General features: G+C 44.8%; 1 protein-coding gene and 1 long non-coding RNA gene across 2 annotated transcripts in view; one reads left to right on the forward strand and one right to left on the reverse strand.

Annotated features, from left to right (window-relative positions):
* On the reverse strand, window positions 1–2,856 carry LOC136636442 (uncharacterized). Its single transcript, XR_010793524.1, has 2 exons — window positions 2,802–2,856; window positions 1–529 (listed from the first exon to the last, which is right to left on the reverse strand). It is a non-coding gene; the product is annotated as an uncharacterized lncRNA (long non-coding RNA).
* Window positions 2,287–22,994, forward strand: part of EFCAB2 (EF-hand calcium binding domain 2) — a 30,424-nt gene continuing 9,716 nt past the window's right edge. Inside the window, exons 1-3 of the mRNA XM_066611501.1 lie at window positions 2,287–2,454; window positions 13,829–13,913; window positions 21,230–21,302. Of these exons, the coding sequence (XP_066467598.1) occupies window positions 2,400–2,454; window positions 13,829–13,913; window positions 21,230–21,302 (213 nt within the window). The 5' untranslated portion in view covers window positions 2,287–2,399. The remainder of the gene's footprint in view (window positions 2,455–13,828; window positions 13,914–21,229; window positions 21,303–22,994) is intronic.

The following is a 22,994-nucleotide window of genomic DNA, read 5'->3' on the forward strand; positions in this document are numbered from 1 at the left end:
TACACGTACAATTGCTTTTAGCTTTTATTTTGCCATGTCCTACATTTTTCTTGGGTGTCTCACATTTTGGGGTATGTTGTCCTCTTTTGCGGTTATGACATCTGGTCATGCGTCCAGTAGGCTGGTATTGGCAACCGTCAGTCTCAAAAGACTATGGTATCGCGCTCTGAAAGGTGGTTCTGGCACAGCGTCTAGTGTGGCTGAAAAGGCCAATCCAGGAGTGACAATCCCTTCCACACCAGGAGCAATTACAGTCTGTCCCTGGTCTGTCTCCCTGGCTATGGGCCTTCCTTCTTTGCCTCAGACTGCTGGCAAAGTGTCTCTTCAAACTGGGAAAGGCCATGCTGCACAGCCTGCCTCCAAGTGGACCACTCAGAGGCCAGGGTTTCCCACTTGTTTAGGTCCATCCCTAAGGCCTTCAGATCCCTCTTGCAGATGTCCTTGTATCGCAGCTGTGGTAAACTGCTGCTTCCCGTGTTGTGCCGACGCTGTATGGCGAAGTTGGAGTGTCCTCTCCAGTGCGCGAAGCCTGGGTAAAGAAGGTATGGAGGATAGGCTGTTACCCATGCAGCAAATCCCCCCTCTCCACGCATGCAGCATGTTCCACCCATGCAGCTCCCATGCAGCTGCACCCATGCAGCAAATCCCCCCTCTCCATGTCGCTGGAATGGTCCAATGGAAAGGCAGAAGCCAATACGGTTGGTTCCAGCGGCGTCGCAGGAGTTGCCAGAACATGACTGTGACCCAGAACGTGACTGTGACCCAGACTGTGATCCAGTCTGATCCAGTAGGCTGGATGTTACACAAAACCACCATTCAAAAAAGTGGGGTGGGGCAAAGCCAAAGCTCAATGTGATGGAGAAAGAAAAACTCAAAAGGACTGCAGTTGGTACCAGTCTTAAGATGGATGTGTTTATTTGGACCTAAGTCCAGAGTGTGCGTAGGATTGCCTTAGATTGCAATCCTAGGCTCGCTAAGGGTCCAATCCTATCCAACTTTTCAGTACTAATGCAGCCACAATGCAGCCCTGAAATAAGGGAACAAGCATTCCCTTACATTGAGGAGGCTTCTCTGATTGCCTCCCCAACAAGGATGCAGTGCATACCCCATTAGCACAGCTGCACCAGCACTGGAAAATTGGGCCCTTAGGACCCAATCCTATCCATGCTTCTGTAATGGAAGATCAGAAGATCATCAGATGGATGATGTGGTGTTGACAGGGATCCCATGTTTTGACAGCTGTTTAACAGCTCTGGGAAGGGCAGGGCTGGCTCCACAGCTGTAATCAATCAAGGCCAATGGAGCCCTGGATGGACACCTGAGCTTCATTTGATCTTGATGGGACTTTGAGCTAATGAGGTAGCTCACAGCTGAGCTGCATTTGGATAATGGGACATTCAAGGATAAAAGGCAGCTCAGAAGGAGCCCAGAGCTACCTGACAAGAGCTACACCCTAACCCAGACTTAGTGGACAGACCAGGACCTACAGGAAAAGGGGGCTGTAGAAGACTGGGACTGGAGGCTTTGGACCTTTACTCACTGAGTTAAGTGGAGTTTTGGGGAGGGAAAGCCTCTGGACAAGAGGGATTGTAGGGAACATGTTTGTAGCAATAAATTTCCTTAACTGCTATAGATAAGGAGTTCTGTGTTAATTCCTTTGCACACCACAGCTGTTCTTTCTAGAGATAAGAGGGGGTATTAATCAGCCAGAAAGTGGGCATTAGAAGGGAGTTGGAATAATTGGATGGGACAAACTGGTGTAGTTGGCAGGATAGGGCATCTTCCAGCATTGATTTAGCTATATCAATGTTATAACTTCATCCTGCAGCAGGAAGGCAGTCACAGAGGTCTCCTTGAGGCAAAGGAATATTTGTTACCTTACTTTGGGGTTGCACTGTAGCTACCCCAGCACTTGAAAGCCAGATAGGAGTGAGCCCTTATGGTGGAGAGAGCTTGTGATTGCACCCAAGAAATAAGCGCAGGGCGGCAATGATCATTAGGTTAGACCGCACTAGGTGACCTTGGGCCAGTCACTTTCTCTCAGCCTCGCCTACCTCGCAGGGCTGTTGTGAGGACCAAAGGAGGGGAGCAGCTGTGTACACCACCCTGAGGTCTTTGGAGGAAGGACGGTATAACAGTGGGAAAATGGAGCTGCACCAAAGCCTGCTGGAACAAAGAACGAGCACAGCTGCCCTGGCCCCTCCTAGATGCACACAGCCCAGCAGAAGCGGAGCTGACGGAAGCCCTTCTGCCCAGCCCGCAGGTGCACACACGGTCCCTGTTGCGTTTAGGCAACGGCTTCAGACGCTGCCTGTGCAGTTTTCTGAGCCTTTGCAGCCGCCTCGAGGCAGCGCGGCCAGGAGGCCCTGACTAGGCCGCAGCGACCGCGTGGCGTCTCCATGGCGACCGCGAAGCCCGGCATGGCGACCGAGGAGAAAGAAGGCGCTCCTGTGGGTAAGAAGGGAGGGCGCTCCGGGGAGCCGGCGCGAGAGCACCCTCCGCGCGTTCTGCTTTCCCCGGGGCCGCTGCTCGTGCTGAGGAGACCTTCCCCGGCGGCTGATGGGAGGGCGGGAGCCCACCACTCGTCAGGACGCAGCGTCCCCCCGCCTCAGGACAGCACTGCCCTTCTCAGGCCCCCCCCCCCCCCGCAGCAGTCGTCGGAACCCCTGCACGTCGCCTGCCGGCGTGGTGCCCTGTGAGGCTGGGGCAGCCAAACCATGAAGCAGTGGCGTTGCCAGAGGGGGGGGCAGAGCAGTAGGGTTTGTTCAGTAGGGGAATATTCCTCAGTAGGGGAGCCTCACCGCGGCGTGCAAGCGACCCGCCCTCCTCTTCGGAGCCATTCCAGGTGGGGGAGCAAACACCTGGAATGGCTCCGAAGAGGAGGGGCTAGCTTGCGCGCTGCAGTGAGGCTCCCGGCAACCCTACTGCTCTGCCCCCCTCCGGCTACGCCACTGCCCCAAAGAGCCCTGTGGCACCTTTGGGGACCCCCGAATTCACTGCAGCATCATCTGCCACAGACCAGAGCCCGCTTCACAAGCACTCGTCATGCTGTGATAAAATGGTCAGTCTTCACAGTGCCACAGCACTCCTTGTGGTGTTTTGCGTGTTTCAGGCCCAGTGACTGTATTACCTGCACACATCCCAGAAACATCTATGGACCGGGCAAACATGGGTTAACCCATGTTTGCCCAGTCCACAGGTGTACACATTTTAAAATCATTTTTGCCCGGCCCACAGGTGTACACATTTGGTCCCTGTTGTGTATATGCAATGTTGGGCAGAAATGGCTTTTAATTAATGAGCCTCTCTTATTGTGCAGAAGCCATTCTTACCCATTACAGAACATTCTAGTGACTCCTGGCAGCCACTTAGGCCACAATCCAATTCCCACTTTCCTGGGAATGTCCCATTGAGTTCAATGGCACTTACTTCTGAGTAGACATGCTGTAAAGCTGAACTCACGGGTGACATGTAAATAAATTCCAATGAGTGTAATTTGAAGATTATGCCTACATTCAAGAGTCAGAATTATTCCTCTGCTCCTAGTGGGGGGGGGGGGCAAATGCCCCAGCCTGCATCCCTCCATTCTGCCTGGGGGGAATAGGGGTGGCAACTGCATGCTGGGGTGTATGTGTATGAGCACCCCCCATCTACTTTGGGGTGAGTTGTAATCTTGCTGTCTGTGGCTGCTATCCTTTCCACACTTTCCTGGGAGTAAGTCCCATTGACTCAAATGGGACTTTCTTCTGAGTAGACCTACATAGGCTTGGGGTTTGTGTCAGCTTAATCCAGGATCCTCACCTTTCTCTTTTGCCTCCCCCTTCAAAAAAGAAAAAAAGCCACTCTTGATGGCTTTGTCTCCAAAAATTGATTAAAAATTAAAATCCCCATTCCTTTTCAGCCATTCCCCTTTTTCCTCCTGCCTCCTTTTTTTTTTTTGGGGGGGGGGTACTCTGTTGGCTGCTATTGTAAGACAAAAGGCACAATCCTAGCTAGGTCTAATCAGAAGTAAGTTCTATTTTGTTCTATGGGACTTACTCCCAGGAAAGTGGGGTTAGGATTCCAGCCAAACAGTCTCTAGGTCTCAGTTTGCATCAGTTTGCAATTAGCAGATACACACAAAACAAAGTCTTCCCCTCCTGCAAATTCATCACTTCCCCCCACCCTTTCCAAAACCCTCCAGGTGTGCTGCTAACAAACTCAGGGCACAAGCCTAACCAGGTCTACTCAGAAGTAAGTACTATTTTGTTCAATGGGGCTTACTCTCAGGTAAGTGTGGTTAGGATTGCAGCCCCAGAGTGCTGGCAGCCTTGTTTCTAGTGTATAATTATAACACCTTCATCCCCATTTTGGTGAGGTGAGGTGTTGTAATGGGGAGCAATGGCTACAAGGATCAGGGGAGATGGGAGCTGGAAAAGTTTGAGAACTACTGCTATAATGTGTAAGTCTTTCAAGTGCTAGAATACTTTTTGTTGGTTTTGCAGCAATAGACTTAGCAGCCCAATCCTATCTGCCCCTGTGCCCAGAGAAGCAGCGGCACTGAAATGGCTGCTGCTGTATCCTATTGGTGCTGAGGCAGCCCCAGAGTGTCCTCAGGGTAAGGAAGCTATTGCTCCCTCCCCCCCATAGAACACAGCTGGCAACAATGGGTCTCCTTGGATCTGTGCCAGCTATTGTTGCAGATGCAGAATTGAGGAGGCCCATTTCAGGCTTTCTGGGCAGGAAGGGAGCACAGGATATGGTGGCAGAGGCTGCTGCTGTCTCCATCCTCCTCCTGGACCTGATCCACCCGTCCCTTGTCCAGTTCCATCTTTCCCCCAAAAGTCGCTCTGTTAGCTGGAGGTAATACTTACTGCTGACTGCTCCATACTGTTGTCCTCCTTGCTCTGAGGTCTAGCACCAGCACTCCTTGCTCCCGGGATACTGCAAATGTGCTTTATGGCATGTTTGTGACACCCAGAGCCAGCGGTAGGGTCGATAGGAATTGGCCCTAACACAGCTACTCTTCTGGAGGATGTGGGGAAAAAGTTGTTGAAGAAAGCACTCAGAATAAAGAAGAAAGACTCAAATAGTTTCCCATCTGTGCAGTTTGGTTCATGTGAAATTTAAACATATGAATGCATACAACATGTGATTATCTCCAGAATCACAAATATCTATCATCCCTTGATTATCGTTGTAGAGTTTAACATATGTTTTATCAGGATATCATGTAGGATAGGATTTGGTGTGTACCAGCGCTGCCAATCCTGTCTCCATCTCTGTCCTCCCCCCAGCCCCTGCTGTCCGACAGGAACTTACTTGCTTTATCAGGCACTTTTTGGGGATATGGTGCTGGTGGGACAGCTCAGGCCTGTTACTCTGCCAGTGTCACTGACTTTATGACAATACCCTAGGCCAGCTCAGCAGTCACTGCATCGATGCTAGAAAGAGTAGGATAGCACTGTTAAACTAGTACCGGAGTACACGAGTAAATTAGCACCTAAGCATGTGACATAGTTGGATAGAAATATGCATTCAGTACATACTCAGAAAATTAATCTCACCAGTACATCTGCACAGCAATGGTTGTACCAAAATGTAATCATGTCGTGTCTGCCCAAAATGTAATCATTTGAATTTAGAATTTTTGTGCCTATAAAATGAACAGGTTAGCTGAGCAATACAGTCTTGTTCTCCCCAATGATTTTGTTACCATAATAATGAAGTGTATCTCCCTAATTCCCAAAGTAATTTAATAAACTATAAGTAGTACTGTAAGATGATGAAAACAGTGCCCATCTTTGAAATGTATCTGGCCCTGGAGTGACAGACAATATATCCAGCTTAGTGTACCAGGTCAGGCATGTCTTTCAAGAAAAAAAGACATATTTGAAAAATGTATATCTTGAATTTGGATGTATTTTTGTAATGTCTATTTAGAAGAGGCCTAACAGGGCAACTTTCACGTAATACAATGGTCTTCAATCTTTTTCATGCCACAACCCCAATAGATGAAGAATGCTATCTCCCCACCCCTGCTCCCACTCGCCGCATTTCCCCCTACCTCTTGTGCCTTCACAACCCTGTGAGGTAGTAGCCTGAGCAGGGCTGGCCTTATGTGCTGCGGGGCAAGACATCAAGAGGAGGCTGTGCAGGATTATACAAAGAACTAAATTTTGAGAAGGCAGTACCATTATTGGATTAGATCCAAGCCCTCTCTTGCATAGGCTTTGAAAGGTTGCTTCAACCTCCTAAATGAGGCTTCATGACCCCACTGGGAACACAACCCACAGGTTGAAGAACACCTAAGGTAATGTATAGACATATATTTATTTTTCCTTCAGTTCACTGGCTCCTTATATATGTAAGATCTTTAATGGCAGAGCACCCTGGCATATGGGATCCTTCATTTCAGTTTCTGGATCAAGCGCTGTGTATGCATTCCTTTTCACATATAAAACTGTTCCGTCTGATGAAATGAAAAGGAAATCAATTCTGTTTGTGCAGAAACAAATTCCTTGATAAGTAACAAAGTGGGAAAAAGGGGAAAAATTCGGTTGGATGATTTATCTGGGAAACTGAGTTTAAAGCACTTGTCTAAGGCTGCAATTCTATACACACTTTCCTGGGAGTAGGCCCCACTGAACACAATGGGACTTACTTCTGAGTAGACATGGCTAGGAGTGTTTATTCTCATACTGTATAATCCTTGAAAGCCCATCACTTCTTAATCTTTATGACACAAAAATCTTGCATCTAGTTTTTGGTCTTACTTTAATCTTGTTAGTCTGTGTTCCAACATAAATTAGAAATTTCAGTCAACTTTTTTTACTCACTTCAAACAATAACAGTCGCCATACAGACTAATAATTAATCTTTAGGGTATCTCTGTGTATAGTTTCCAAGAGCTTTCAAGTTTGGAGGTCCCTTGGGTCTTATTATCTACTGTCTTTGTATGTACTTTTGATTGAGGTTGTGTTACATGAAACATTTAGTCTAAAACAGCTCTATTTTGCTCAGTAGGACTTATGTGAAATTAGTGGGTTTTTGACTGTAAATGTACATTCTGATATGGTTGAGATACATAGAGGCAGGTCCATCTTACCATTGTGTACTACATCATATTAGGCATGCAGTTGACACATTTGGCTCCATTAAGACTGAGTAGCCTTTTGGGTGGCACATAAACAAATGTGTGACTTCATAAGTTTGCCCTGGCTGGCCTTGATGATACTGTGCTAGGTACAGCTTCATCTGTTTGGCTTCACTGCAGTCATGTCTTGAGTTGGTTCATAATATTTATTTTTATTTATCTAGACATTTATATACTGCTTTTCAGGGACACTTCTTAAAATATTGATATACAAATGTAATATTTATGTAAAAATTAAATATTTAACAATAGGATCACCTTAAAAATGATATGATACCAAGGACAAGAAGCAGAAAACGCAGATCTTCTATGCTGCATCCTTAAATTAGGTTATCTGGTAGCCTATTCTGTCTTTTACGTCTGCCTGCAAGGCAAGATCATCTTCATTTGCCCAGGGAGGGGGACAGTTGGGAGAGAAAGAAGTCATCTCAGTTTGAACATTTAATATAAGGCTATCCTGATTGTTAGGGTTATCTTTGAATCCAATCCTGCAGTTATTTGCAAGCAGTAGTGAATCCATTTAGATAATTTCAGTGGTGAAATTGGTATTCGTGATATATTGAGAATTAAACTTTTCTTAAGAACATAAGAACAGCCCCACTGGATCAGGCCATAGGCCCATCTAGTCCAGCTTCCTGTATCTCACAGCGGCCCACCAAATGCCCCAGGGAGCACACCAGATAACAAGAGACCTCATCCTGGTGCTCTCCCCTACATCTGGCATTCTGACTTAACCCATTCCTAAAATCAGGAGGTTGCTCATACACATAATGGCTTGTACCCCATAATGGATTTTTCCTTCAGAAACTCATCCAATCCCCTTTTAAAGGCGTCTAGGCTAGACGCCAGCACCACATCCTGTGGCAAGGAATTCCACAGACCGACCACGCGCTGAGTAAAGAAATATTTTCTTTTGTCTGTCCTAACCCGCCCAACACTCAATTTTAGTGGATGTCCCCTGGTTCTGGTATTATGTGAGAGTGTAAAGAGCATCTCCCTATCCACTCTGTCCATCCCCTGCATAATTTTGTATGTCTCAATCATGTCCCCCCTCAAGTGTCTCTTTTCTAGGCTGAAGAGGCCCAAACGCCGTAGCCTTTCCTCATAAGGAAGGTGCCCCAGCCCAGTAATCATCTTAGTCGCTCTCTTTTGCACCTTTTCCATTTCCACTATGTCTTTTTTGAGATGCGGCGACCAGAACTGGACACAATACTCCAGGTGTGGCCTTACCATCGATTTGTACAACGGCATTATAATACTAACCGTTTTGTTCTCAATACCCTTCCTAATGATCCCAAGCATAGAATTGGCCCTCTTCACTGCCGCCGCACATTGGGTCGACACTTTCATCGACCTGTCCACCACCACCCCAAGATCTCTCTCCTGATCTGTCACAGACAGCTCAGAACCCATCAGCCTATATCTAAAGTTTTGATTTTTTGCCCCAATGTGCATGACTTTACACTTACTGACATTGAAGCGCATCTGCCATTTTGCTGCCCATTCTGCCAGTCTGGAGAGATCCTTCTGGAGCTCCTCACAATCACTTCTGGTCTTTACCACTCGGAAAAGTTTGGTGTCGTCTGCAAACTTAGCCACTTCACTGCTCAACCCTGTCTCCAGGTCATTTATGAAGAGGTTGAAAAGCACCGGTCCCAGGACAGATCCTTGGGGCACACCGCTTTTCACCTCTCTCCATTGTGAAAATTGCCCATTGACACCCACTCTCTGCTTCCTGGCCTCCAACCAGTTCTCAATCCACGAGAGGACCTGTCCTCTAATTCCCTGACTGTGGAGTTTTTTCAGTAGCCTTTGGTGAGGGACCGTGTCAAACGCCTTCTGAAAGTCCAGATATATAATGTCCACGGGTTCTCCCGCATCCACATGCCTGTTGACCTTTTCAAAGAATTCTATAAGGTTCGTGAGGCAAGACTTACCCTTACAGAAGCCATGCTGACTTTCTCTCAGCAAGGCCTGTTCGTCTATGTGTTTTGAGATCCTATCTTTGATGAGGCATTCCACCATCTTACCCGGTATAGATGTTAGGCTGACCGGCCTATAGTTTCCCGGGTCCCCCCTCTTTCCCTTTTTAAAAATAGGCGTGACATTTGCTATCCTCCAATCTTCTGGTACCGTGGCCGTTTTGAGGGACAAGTTGCATACCTTAGTCAAGAGATCTGCAACTTCATTCTTCAATTCCTTAATAACCCTTGGGTGTATGCCATCAGGGCCCGGTGACTTATTGATCTTTAATTTATCAATGAGGTCTGAAACATCTTCTCTTTTAACCTCTATCTGACTTAACTCCTCGGTCAGGAGGGGCCATTCGGGCAGCGGTATCTGCCCGAGGTCTTCTGCCGTGAAGACAGATGCAAAGAACTCATTTAATTTCTCTGCCATCTCTAAGTCTCCTTTTATCTCCCCTTTCCCTCCCTCACCATCCAGAGGGCCAACCGCTTCTCTGGCGGGTTTCCTGCTTCTAACATATTTGAAGAAGCTTTTATTATTCCCCTTAATGTTGCTGGCCATGCGTTCCTCATAGTCTCGCTTGGCCTCCCCTATCACCTTCTTACATTTCTTTTGCCACAGTTTATGTTCCTTTTTATTCTCTTCATTAGGGCAAGACTTCCATTTACGGAAGGAAGCTTCCTTGCCCTTCACAGCCTCTCTAACTTGGCTGGTTAGCCATGCGGGCACTCTCCTGGATTTAGTGGAACCCTTCTTTCTTTGCGGTATACACCTCTGCTGGGCCTCTATTACTGTTGTTTTAAGCAGCCTCCATGCACTCTGGAGAGACTGGACTCTTTTTACCCTCCCTTTCAACCTCCTTCTAACCAGCCTCCTCATTTGAGGGAAGTCCGCCCGTCGGAAGTCAAGGGTTTTTGTTAGAGATTTGCCTGGTATTCTTCCCCCAACGTGCACGTCAAAACGGATCGCAGCATGATCACTGTTCCCCAATGGCTCAGTAACATTTACATCTCTAACCAGGTCCTGCGTACCGCACAAAATTAAATCTAGAGTCACCTGTCCTCTGGTGGGCTCCGTGACTAGCTGATCTAAGCCACAGTCATTTAGCACGTCAAGAAATCCGGTTTCCTTATCGTGACCAGAACACAAATTGACCCAGTCAATATGAGGATAATTGAAGTCCCCCATGATTACAACCCTGTCCTTCCTTGTCACCTCCCTGATCTGTTTCCTCATTTCAAGGTCCCCATCAGATTTCTGGTCTGGAGGACGATAGCACACCCCCAGTATTACATCGCTGCACAAGCCTGGTAATTTAACCCACAGAGATTCTACGGTGGAGTCGGACCCACCTTCAATCTCTACTTTGCTGGATTCTATCCAGTATTCTTATACTGTTCATGCATTATATAGATATAATATCAAAATAATAGCCATTCATGCAGCTTTCCCCATTACATTAAAATGAATTGTAAATATCTATCAAGGATTAAATATATTGTAATATTTTGGGTCAGCATATTATATAAACAAACACAACCTGAACTGCTTGTAAAAACATCATCTTTGAGTTAAATCAGCAGGAGCTGCTGGTATGCATTCATTTTAAGGCTAGACTCTATTTCATGGAGGAAAAATAATATGTAAAATGTCAGCCTGTCATATTCAGAGCTTAGACATTTCTCCTTGCTGCTTAGACCATTGTAGGGGCTGCTTCATTTGATCCAGACCTGCCTGCCCAGCCTTCCTGATCCCATTTCTTCTTCAAAGAATGTCAGATCTGTGAATGGAATTGGCAGGATGTGAAAGGGATGCGATTCAACTGCATAGTTAGTGGAATAATTCGTGGGAAAATATCACTTTTTATAAATTCATTATAGACTTGAGCAGAGTTTATCATTTGGAAACCTTAAAAAACAAAAACCCCGATTGTTATGTCTGAGCCTGTGTCATTGCTTCCCTTCCCTTCACTGACTTCATCAATGATCTTTTGAAGAAATGTTAAAACGGACATGCTGCTACTTTGAGGACCCTGGTGGTACACAAGGAAATAGCAGTATAGCTACTGTGTATAGAAGAGGGCCATTGGAGATCTGAGAATCAGTGCCTTCCTTATGCAGAAAGAGATAATGGCAAGACATTTTATGCAGTTCAGGAAGAGCAATCTAAAATTCCTCAAGTACTTGGGTACTCGGCTGCTAATCCACATGGATAGCAACTCTAGAAAAAGATTGGTGCAGTTGGTAGAGTTTGGATCTTGAAAAAATATAGAGTGCAGTTTAGGGGAATCTCTCATCTGATATAAAGTAAAAACTGATGTGAATCAAAGTTCTACAGTTCCAATAGTAAGTATACTATAAGGATCAAAAAGCCTGAAGGTACAGGTTGAGTCTTGTAATTTGTGAGGGTTCCGTTCCCAGAACTCACATGGATGGCAAAAATCACATTAAAGCAAATCTATTTAAAAAACAGTTTCCCTTTGCTAGGCAATTTAAAACCAGCCTTGCTGACCTTTGTGGTGTAAGATAGAGTTATTAGGCAGACAATCCATCAATCAGTCTCTCTCCAGGCACTTAGAAAGGCTTCACTCTGAGCCAGCAACCCCTCTCTTCACCCTGCCTGCAGTACTGGGGAAGAATGCAAAGTGATTGTCTTTCTTTCATGTACTCAGAGGGCAGGGAGGAGTTGATTGCCTTGAAGCTGTTCTAAGTGAAGCTGTTCTAAGTGCCTGGACAGAGAATGATTGATAGATTATCATCCAGCTGCTCTCTCTCGCATTAAGGAGGCTGTTGTTAAACAACTTTTTTCCTTTAATTCTGCGTTTTTCAAACTCTCAGGGAGTTTGAAACCCACTGTAAGTCTTTGTGGGGGTGAGGCAGCAGCGGCAGGGAAGAGGCAGTGGTGCGATCCCCAGGACACTTGTCCAAGCCTCCTGCAGCCTCCAGAGGGTGCGGGGAGCCCTGTGCGACCTTCGGCAGGGCTCCCCAGGTCAGGGAAAGTGAAAGCAGAGCGATTGCACCCCGCTCTGCTAAACCAGAAGTGTAGCGCAATCGCGCCACTTTCCCTTCTGACGGGACTGCAGGAACTGCAGCAGCCGTCCCTGGGCGAGGGGAGTTGTGCGTGAGCGCCTGCAGGGCTCCCCAGGTCAGGGAAAGTGAGAGTGGAGAGATCGCGCTCTGCTTCCGGTTTTGAGGAGGCAGAGTGCGATCTTTCCACTCTCACTTTCCCTGACCTAGGGAGCCCTGCAGAGACTAGCGCACGGCTCCCCGCACCCAGGGACAGCTGCTGCAGGGTGCACCCCAGTCCCTATAGCCCCGTCAGAAGGGAAAGTGGAGCGACCACGCTCCACTTCTGTTTTAGCAGAGCAGGGTGAGATCGCTCTGCTTTCACTTTCCCTGTCCTGGGGAGCCCTGCCGAAGGTCGCGCAGGGCTCCCTGCACCCCCGTGAGGCTGTAGGAGGCTTGGGCAAGTGTACCCAAGCCCCTGGATCGTGCCGCTGCCTTCTCCCTACCTCCTGGCTGCCCCCGCCCCTTAAGGGGAAAGGGACCAGACCCTCAGGCTGGGGCATCGCAACGCCACAGTTTGAATACCACTGCTTTAATTTAAAGGGCCCTTCTCATCGTGTTGAGATAAAACTGTGGGTGAAAAATTCGTGGATAATTAGGTTAGACCTGTATTAAAAACACACAATTGACATTGTCTACAAATCAGCTCAAATTTCATTAGAATGCCGACATGCTTTAGGTGGGATTTTACACCAATGGATAATAAGGCAGTTTGAGTTTAAATCTCCCAAAAGAGTACCCTCTCCCAGTCTAGTCAGTTTAGAGATAAAAGAAGTGCCCACAACTGGAAATGCCTCTATATTCTTAGAAACAACCCCACGAAGAAGGGGGGAGGATCCCAATCAGAACTGGAGTTGAGTAGAATGAGAGAGAGAGAGATTCTTCCCCTGTACATGTTTTTAACCCAAAATCACTCCCAGAAGCTGGGATTAGCTCCTGAAGTGGGAATTTGAGGAAATCACCACTTCAGTAGTAAATCCCTCCTTCCGGGTCAATTTTCAGTTTAAAATTGGCATGCAGGAAAAGAATGAACCTCTGTGCATGCTCCAGTTCCAATTCGGTTCTTTTAAAAAGAACAACAGCACTTTCTGGGATCATGTATTTGCATACATGTCTCCTTTGGCCCTAATGTACCAGATTGGGAGAGGTTATTCCTCTTCAAAGTTCAGTACCAATTGGAATTTCCTAGAACAGAACTTACTAGGTGGGTCGCGAGCCAATTTCAGGTGGGTCCCCATTCATTTCAATATTTTATTTTTAATATAAGACTTGATGTGGTATGTGACTACATTTGGGGAAATGTTACAGCTTGTACTTTTAACAAGCTACTATGTATATTCTTTTAACAATGATAGTCAATGGAACTTACTCCTGGGTAAGTGTGGTTAGGATTGCAGTCTAGGATGGTTAAAAATTTTCCTGCCTGATGATGTCACTTCCGTTCATGATATCACTTCTGGTGGGTTCTGACAGGTTCTCATTCTAAAAAGTGGATCCTGGTGCTAAATGTATGAGAACCACTGTCTTAGAAGGTATTAAAAAAGACAAAGTTAGAATAAATTTGGCAGTCAAAGTGTGAAGCATACATTACTGGAAAAAAAGAAGGGGAATTAAGTTACGATTCATTGTATAATTTGGGGTGTGTTTTTATGTTTTTCAGAGTCTGTAATAGCAGACATCCATAAGAAGATCACTGATGCCTTTGAAGTGTTTGATCATGAGTGCAACAAAACTGTGGATGTCAGGTTTGGAAAATCTTTCAGAAATATTACAATGTTTTAGGCAGTGACAATATTGCAAATACTGGTAGTTCTAATAAGAAACAAGTGTTGGTGTATAATGATGAAACAAGGTAGATATATACAGTGTCTTAAACAAGTATTTACAATAATTATTTGCAAATAAATCAGATCATTCTAGGTAACTCCTGTAATATTCACCCAATAGTAATATACAGTTAGCAGCATAGAACTGTACAGCATAGTCAGCTTGTATCTTATGCAGACTTTACTTGCACAAATTCAATTACACACACTCAGGCAAACAAAAAAAATTTGAGAAAAAATTCAAATAGTGCAAGCGATTCCATCTGCCATTCTGTTTTCTAAATACATGCCCTGGAGTGATTTTGAGATCAGAGAATAAAGCTGCTGTTCCCTAAGTCAATCTTATTTCCCCGCATGTCTCTCATAGTTTTTAAAGATACAATACTTTTTTTTTTTTTTTTTTTTGCTGTAAGGGATTTTCAAGGTAATTTTGAGTACCGTATATGTCTTTTTGGCTTTGGTGTTGGCTCTGAAATGTAATCCTTGCCTAAGATGGGGGCTGACTGTTCAACTTACAGGATAACGGGTAGGGAGTTCCTTAATTAAATGGACAAACATCACCCTCTGACTTCCCCAGAATGTATTCATATAATGACCTTCCACCAACTTAAAGTAGCTAAGGGCAGGTAATTTGAGCATTGGTAATGAGTGGATGGGGGAGGAGGGAGGGCTATTAGCTCCCTGAGCATATCTTAAGGGTCCTTGGAGCAACATCAGCATCAACTGAAAGCCCTTTTATAATAGTTTTTGAGGCAGTAAAGATTGAAAAGTCTTTTATTACACCACAGTGTCTAAACTGAGACTTTCGGTTGTAGAATTTTTCTGTTGAAAAATGAAAATAAGAAACAAGCAGATTTCTCCTCCATTGTTTACTTTAAAGGGCACGCATATCCAGATCCTTCAAGTCTCACAACAGTCACAGTTCCATTGATTTCTAAAGAGCAGTGCTTGCACATGCTTAATTAGCCAGTTTGTTTGATCTTCAGGATCAGAACTCTGGACAAATGGGAAGCAGTTTTAGGCATCTGTTCACCATGTTTTAGAGTGCATTTCTCAATATAGATACTTAGGTTACTTAAGTTTTTTTAAACCAATAGAATATGAAAGAATACATCAAAAGGTGTAGTTGTGTTTTCTGCAAAAACTCCTATTGAATAATTTTGGGGACTTATTTGTTTCAACGATACCCAATATATAGTTTTATGTGTTTCATCTCATTCAATACAGTGTATTTGGCTCTTTTAAGATGTTCTAAGTTTATGGGAAAGATAAAGTAAAAAATGAATTAACATTTTTTAAGTACAACCACCTCTCATTTTATGTGGGGTTATATTCTTGAAAAACAGTGTGTATCTCAAAAACATGCATATCAAAAATATTTTTACCATAAGAATGTATATAAATGGTACAAGCTAGAGTTTGCCCCTGCAAACAAGCTCAAGCCCTCCCTCCTTGCATTTATGCACAGCTCTGCTGCAGCCAGGGTGGTGGCGTGTAGTCCTAGCACATGATTTGCCTTGCTTACTATTCTTCATCTTGGAAGGTATTTGGACACAAGTGGAGGCACACCTGATTCTCAAAGGGGGAACCACTCTGATTTCCAGAGCAAGAGAGACTGATCTCTGCTATGGTAGTTTACTACTTGCACACACATTAACACAGGGCAGGAAGTTCTCCTAAGCTCAGCAGTGGTTTGAGCTCACCTATCCTTGTAATGGTGGTTCATCCTGCAGGATGGCAGAGCACGCTAGCCTCTCCTGCAGGAACATGACCACCAGGCAACCAATCAGAGCTGACCTTGGCCTCTTATACCAGCAGCACCCCAGTATTCTGGCCTGGGATAGTGTAGGTGAAGGTGCGCAAGAGCTTTAAATGCCTGTTAGGTTCCCCCCCTCCAATCCCTTTAGCACTTCACTTGCCCCTGAAATCAGGAAAGCAAAAACCATTTTTAGTGCATTTTTAAAGTGGTGACTCTCAAAAAGATTCATTGCCATAAAACCATAATCTGGACTAGCCAGGCAGTAGAATCACTAGCCAAGCTAACTAAAAATGGAGCCTCTGTGTTTAGAGGCATGGCACATGCAGGAAGTTTGACTGTTATTTCAAAAATGTGTGCATGTAAATTAGGTTTTGATATTTATTACACAAATGCATTATTTCAAGAACACAATAAACTAGAGGTGCCTCTATCTGGAATTCTTTTAGAATGAAAAAGGAATACTTGGATTTATGTTTGATGTCTAACCCTATTTAGTATAAAAATACTTGCAAGCTTTGTTTTTTCTTGGTTTTTTCCCCAAGTGGTTATTTAAACCTTTGCATCATTTGACATTCTTTCAAATATGAAATTTGTTTTGCATTTAACTTCTTAGTAAGGCAGTTATGAGGAGCAGGACAGCCTGATAAGATTTTATTCCATAATATTCAGTCTTGTAGACACAATATCTCCGATCCATCAAGAGCCACTGTGACTGAACATGTGACTGCACATGTGTAGTTGAATCCTTTTGTTCACATTTGAACATCAGCAATCCCATCTAGTATTTTTTAAACATACTTGGGCATAAAATGTGATTTACGGTTTGGTAGGAAGCTACTAGGATGCAAAATTTTAAAACATAATAATCTGGCTTTATGTTCAGATCTCTAGGCTGAAGCCAGCAAGCATGTGTGATCAAATACAAATTTATGAGAAGAAAAATAAACCTATAAACTTTGTTATCTGAATTGATGTTTATAGATGATAGAACTACAGAACAGCTCAGTTAATCAAAAGGCTAAAAATCTCATTTCTGGAACATCATATATCCTTGGGGAAAAGATAACATTTGACACAATGCAGTACGATATACAAGTGTGTTGCCAAATTATATGAACAGTGGTTCTCAAACTTTTAGCACCAGGACCCACTTTTTAATCTGTCCAGGCACTTCGGAAGTCGTGTTGTTATGGCCAGAACTGACATCATCAAGCAAGAATTGCTTTTCTGAAAATGCAGCAAGCACTGAAATTGCCCATGGCACGCAATGAAATTGTGCCATTTTCTGTATATGTGGACAGGCTATAAATAATTAAATTAAAATGAATAATTATAAATACTTAAAGTAAAACAATTAAATAAGGGGAGGTAAGATGGGGAAGCCAGTCTTGTTCCACCCAGCGGCATAGCTTATGATCTTGTAGCCTGGTGCCAAGCTCAAAATATTGTCCCGGAAGTGATGTCACAACAGGAAATGACACCACACCCAAGCTTTTTAAGAAGTGAAAATTGAGAGGAACCCAACTCCTCCCCCCAGCAGCTCACCACCCACTTGTTCTGCTGCCTCCCCCCAGTCAGTGGCATTGCTAAGGCATGTATCTGCTACCTGGGTCAAAGAAAATTTTGTAGCTTCCCCTCCATGACAAAATTAAATTTAAATAATTGGAAAAAGTTATTGGTTCCATGCTGTATCATAATAACATCTCATTCGCACTCAGAACAATCAGTCTCATAGGTCGGTTTTGAGTTAAGCAGATCCACTTTTTGTTCCATAAAGGCAGTTGTGTTTTCATTTTATGGTTAATTGGCCATAATGTTTGTTAGAATACAAATATTCCAGGGCAGTTTGTTTCATTGCATTCTGCATTAAATTATTTTCCGGTGAAGAAAACACAGGTCATGGTTCAGGATGTGGACTCATCTCCCTGCATTATAATCTCTGCGCATGAACTGGAGGTTGTCCATGACTTTATGTACCTTGGCTCAACGATCTCTGACACTTTCTCTCGATACCGAGCTAAACAAGCGCATCGGTAAAGCGGCTACCACGTTTTCCAGACTCACAAAGAGAGTCTGGTCCAGCAAGACGCTGACGGAACATACCAAGATCCAGGTCTACAGAGCTTGCGTCCTGAGTACATTTCTGTACTGCAGCGAGTCATGGACTCTTCGCTCACAACAGGAGAGGAAACTGAACACTTTCCACATGCGCTGCCTCCGACGCATTCTCGGCATCACCTGGCAGGACCAAAGTTCCAAACAACGCAGTCCTGGAACAAGCTGGAATCCCTAGCATGTATGCACTGCTGAAACAGAGACGCCTGCGTTGGCTCGGTCATGTCGTGAGAATGAATGATGGCCGGATCCCAAAGGATCTCCTCTATGGAGAACTCATGCAAGGAAAGCGCCCTACAGGTAGACCACAGCTGTGATACAAGGACATCTGCAAGAGGGATCTGCAGGCCTTAGGAATGGACCTCAACAGGTGGAAAACCCTGGCCTCTGAGCGGCCCGCTTGGAGGCAGGCTGTGCAGCATGGCCTTTCCCAGTTTGAAGAGACACTTGGCCAACAGTCTGAGGCAAAGAGGCAAAGAAGGAAGGCCTATAGCCAGGGAGACAGACCAGGGACAGACTGCACTTTCTCCCAGTGTGGAAGGGATTGTCACTCCCGAATTGGCCTTTTCAGCCACACTAGACGCTGTTCCAGAACCACCATTCAGAGCGTGATACCATAGTTTTTCGAGACTGAAGGTTGCCAACATAACATGATGGTATTATTCATACATACCAAGATTTTCACAATTTTGGTCACTAGTGTCAAGCTCAGCTTATTGCCCCCCTAAAGATTGATGCCCAGTGCAAATGCGACCCCCTGCACCCCCTTAGCTATGCCACTGGTTCCACCAAGATAATTCTCTCTGTAGCCTCCCTGCAAAAACCTCACCCCCCCCCCCCAAAAAAAAATACCTGTCAGATTTTCAGCCCTACCCAGTGCTCTATTCAGTTCTTATATTTAAGCCAGTTCAATGTGATTTGGGACAAAAGCAATTTTAAAGACAACATGTTTTTTGTTTGGGCTGGATTGAGACTGAAAGCTTCACTCTAAACAGCATTAAAACCCCAGAGTGATGAGTAGGGGAAATGAGGCTTCAGGAGGGGGCAGGAAGTATGTAAAAGGCAACCACCCTTTCCAATAAAGCAGTGATTCCCAAACCTTTTGGCACTGGAATCCACTTTTTAAAATTACCACACCATCTGGACCCCCATAGCTTTACAAAACTAAAAAAGAAAAAAGTCTTACCAGTTCAAGTCTCTTTTTACTGTACTATGGGGGGGGGGCTGCCTTCTGGAGCACTTGTGAAGGGAGCTTGATTTAGCTAAAACAGGAGGAGACCGGGAATGAAGCTCTGTGGATTTTATTAATAGCCTAATGCTGTTGGGCTTTTCCATTTAGACATAAATCATAGCAATTGAAATTACCTTTTAACTAGCTTTTTTTAAAAAGTAAATAGCTGGCACAAATCTAAGGAGAGAAAAGGGGCGTGATAGGAGACAAGGAAGATTTTATCTCGTACAAGTCACCCACACCTGGTTCTACCCTCTCCCACCTCCCAGCATGCCTCCTGTCCTCTCTGTTCCGTCCTCCCCCACCTTGCTCCTGCCAATGAGTCATTGTAGGTGGTGGGTGCTGCTCTGTCCTCCAGCATGGCATGTGGTGGGCCTCTGCAGCCTTTCAGCTGGCTCTCAGGCACCATGCAATTTGTGTACTTCTGTAGGGTTTAGGACTGCCGTAAGGCAGGCTCCACTGCAAGAATGCTAGTTCTTAGGCTGTTAATGAAATCCACAGAGCTCCACCCCCTGTCTCCTCCTGTTTTAGCTAAATCATGCCCCCTTCACTTTCAGCTAAGGGGACATTTGTGAAAGGTCGTGCAGTGAGCTCCCCCCTCAACCCTATAATTTGAGCAATGAGTTTACAGCAGTGGTTCCCAAACTGGGTTGTGACCCACCAGTGGGTTGTGGCCCAACTTTAGTTGGGTTGTGAAACTCACAAGTTTGATTGAGAAGAAAAATGTATTGAGCACTATGGAAACTGAAACAGAGCAGCATGTGCACCTATACTAATGAGTAGGCAAACATGCCTAAGTCCACTTCTAAGAGCAGGCTGAAGGGAACGCAGTGTCACCAGAATGGTTACCATCTGATGAAGGCAGGCGCCAACAAACTCTCAAGAATGAAGTCCCCCCCTGCCCTTCAGCCTGACAAGGAAAATGTATTGAGCCCTATGGAAAGCGAAACTGAGCCACACATGCATGTTTACTCCTAAGTAGGCAAACATGTCTCAGGTCTTATTGAAGGCCAGGCAAAGGAGAACACAAGACTACCAGAATGGTCTCTATCTGATGAATGTGAAACTTAACTCCAGAAGACAGTTCCTCCACCATAGTAAAAAGGATAAAAACAGAGGCTTGATTGGCTGGTAAGGTGAAACTATTTTTGTCTCATAAAGCTAGGTGGGTCCCAATAGAGTGGTCCCAGTGCTAGAAAGTTTGGGTACCACTGGTTACAGCATTGAATATAATGACACAGTTAATTTTAAAATCAATTAAAACCTTAACAAAATAGATTAAGCTGTAGTAGGATAAAACTAAAATTAGAGTCTCAATTAATAGCTCTGGTAGAATAAGAATGTTTTATTTGGTTTTTGAAAGGGAATAAGCATTGGGACTGAGTAACAGCCCAATCCTCTGCATATCTACTCAGAAGTAAATTCCATTACAGTCAATGGGGCTTACTCCCAGGAAAGCATGAATAGGATTGGGCTGTCAGTCTCTTGGGGACGGGCTTTTCAGGGCAGTGACTGAAAAGGCATTGCTTTTGTTCAAAGCTAATCTTTGATGGTATCATTGTACCTAATTGTCAACTATTGATGTTTCCTCAAATGATGTGTACATGTGTGTGGGCACAATCATAACCCACTTTCCAGCCCCAACATAACAGCAATGCAACTCCAAGGGAAGGGAACAAACATTGCCTGAGGAGGCCTCCGTGACTGCCCCACAACTGCAGGATGCAGCACATGCCCCACTAGCACAGCTATGCCAGTGCTGGAAAGTTGGTTAGGATTGCGCTCTACGTATGTGTAATGCATGCGTCCTGTATGATGTCTTAAGGTGTTTTGATGTTAATTTTATGGAGGAGGACCGAGAAGTCTGTTAGGGAACTTCTGTTTTGTAGCATGTTGTAGAAAGGGTATGCCAACAGATGTTTTTGTCTGTCATATTCTGTAGAAATTTGTATGGGACAATGAACAGAACGTATTTTTGGAGCTTTGTACTGTGTGCTTAAGCAGTATATCTTACAGTATGTCTCAATAATATGTGAGAGAACCATTAAAATACAAATAATTTTTTAAGGGATGCGGCTGAAGATTTATATTGCACTGTAGGTGTACTAACAATGATGCTCTCTCTTTCAGAGAGATTGGCACCATCATTAGGTCACTAGGTTGCTGCCCAAGTGAGGGGGAACTACATGATATTATTGCAGAGGTAATTTTCATGTTTTTGCAAGTTTTACTATGTTATGGCATTGTCCCTCTATAAGAACGTACATCTCTTAGATTTATAGAGAGTTGGAATGTGACACAGAAGAATTTCATTCAACAAATGGAATATCTCAGTTTGTGCTGCACCAACATCTAGCGCTGGTAGCATAGTATTAGTATTGTTCTGTACTTCCCACTTGTCTATGTAGTGAGGTGCAATGTATCTGCTACAAGATTGATAGCTCAATCATATGTGTATCTACACAGAAATAAACCCCATTAAATTCAATGGGACTCACTCCCAGAGAAGTATGTATAGGATTACAGCCTAACAGTACAAGTGTATACGGGTCTTGGGCACATCTTTCCTGGACCCCTTTGCACCCCACATGCAACTTCCTGACTTACCATCTCCAGACCCATTGTCACAAGAGGTGCCTTTAAGAGGCCAGCTAAAGGTTCTGAAAAACCCTGCCTCTCTAACAGAGGCTTCTAATGGAGCTCCCTTGGTTGTCAGGGCAATGGGAGTAGCAGGCCCAGAGTCTGAGCAAGGAGGGGGTGGAGCCACACATTCTCACAAGGACCGGGAAGATTTAAAATCCAGTCATTTCTGATGATGAAGCAGAGAGAGCAGGATTCAAAAGCTGAGAATTCTGGCTAGATTTGGGAGAAGCCTGAGGACCAAGGAGAGGATGAGAGATGGGATGCTACACCGACTCCCATCTCTCTTGTTTTTGCACTGCAGCACTGGGGATGGGTCCTGGGCTGATAGATCCCCAGGAGGAAAAGGTTACCCCCCCCCACCTGTCTGGATCAAGGAAGAGGAACTTGTTTTCCAGCAGGAGATCTCTCTGTGGGCCTAGAACTGCTTTACCAGGGACAAGAGATTGGTGGTTACAAGAGTGAGGAAACAATACCCCTTTCCCTTTCCTGGCAATGGGGCAAGCCCCTACAATGAATTTACTCAGAAATAGGTCACTGTGTTTAGTGGGGCTTACTCCCAGGTAAATATGAATGGGACAAAACTCTAGAAACCTAGAAGGGCCCTTTCGACATTCAGAAAAGCAGTTCCCCGCATAGTATGGGCAACATTTAAAGAGCTTTTATATGTAACATGTAAATGATCCACACAAATGGGGAACAGCCACTTGTAAGAGTTCTAACAATGGAATTGGCACCTTGCTTGGAGGGAAGGTGCTGATTCCGTGGGAAATAACACTATGATTGTCTTCTGCCCATGTGGTTGTATCATTTGAATATGGCTTCTAGTGTGGGTGAGTTGCCCACAGAGAAGCAGCTCCACCTGGCTTCAGTAGCACAGAAAGGGAACCATAGTGTCTGTAATCTGGTTTGTTTTCAAATATACAAGCAGAGATTATTTAAAACAAGCGGACTCATAAGAACCAAACTATGTGTTAGGACAAACGTTTAACCTGTGTTTGTATTGATAGCTGGGGGGGGGGGAATGACATGAAACAGGACAAAACCATGGTGGGGGGATAGAGGGTGAGGATTTTGCTGCCACCACAGCTTTGATTCTGATCATGATCCTCCCCTGCACACTGTGAGGCAACAGAGCTTCTGTTCCTGCACCACATTCCCTGAAAGCAAGTGTGAATTCCTACTAAAATGGCTCAAAAACTCCCAACTGGCTCTGTTTTCCAGTTGAAACAACATTCTTTGTTCCTCCCAGTTG

The sequence above is a fragment of the Tiliqua scincoides genome, chromosome 1 (assembly GCF_035046505.1).
Source record: "Tiliqua scincoides isolate rTilSci1 chromosome 1, rTilSci1.hap2, whole genome shotgun sequence".
NCBI lineage: Eukaryota > Metazoa > Chordata > Lepidosauria > Squamata > Scincidae > Tiliqua > Tiliqua scincoides.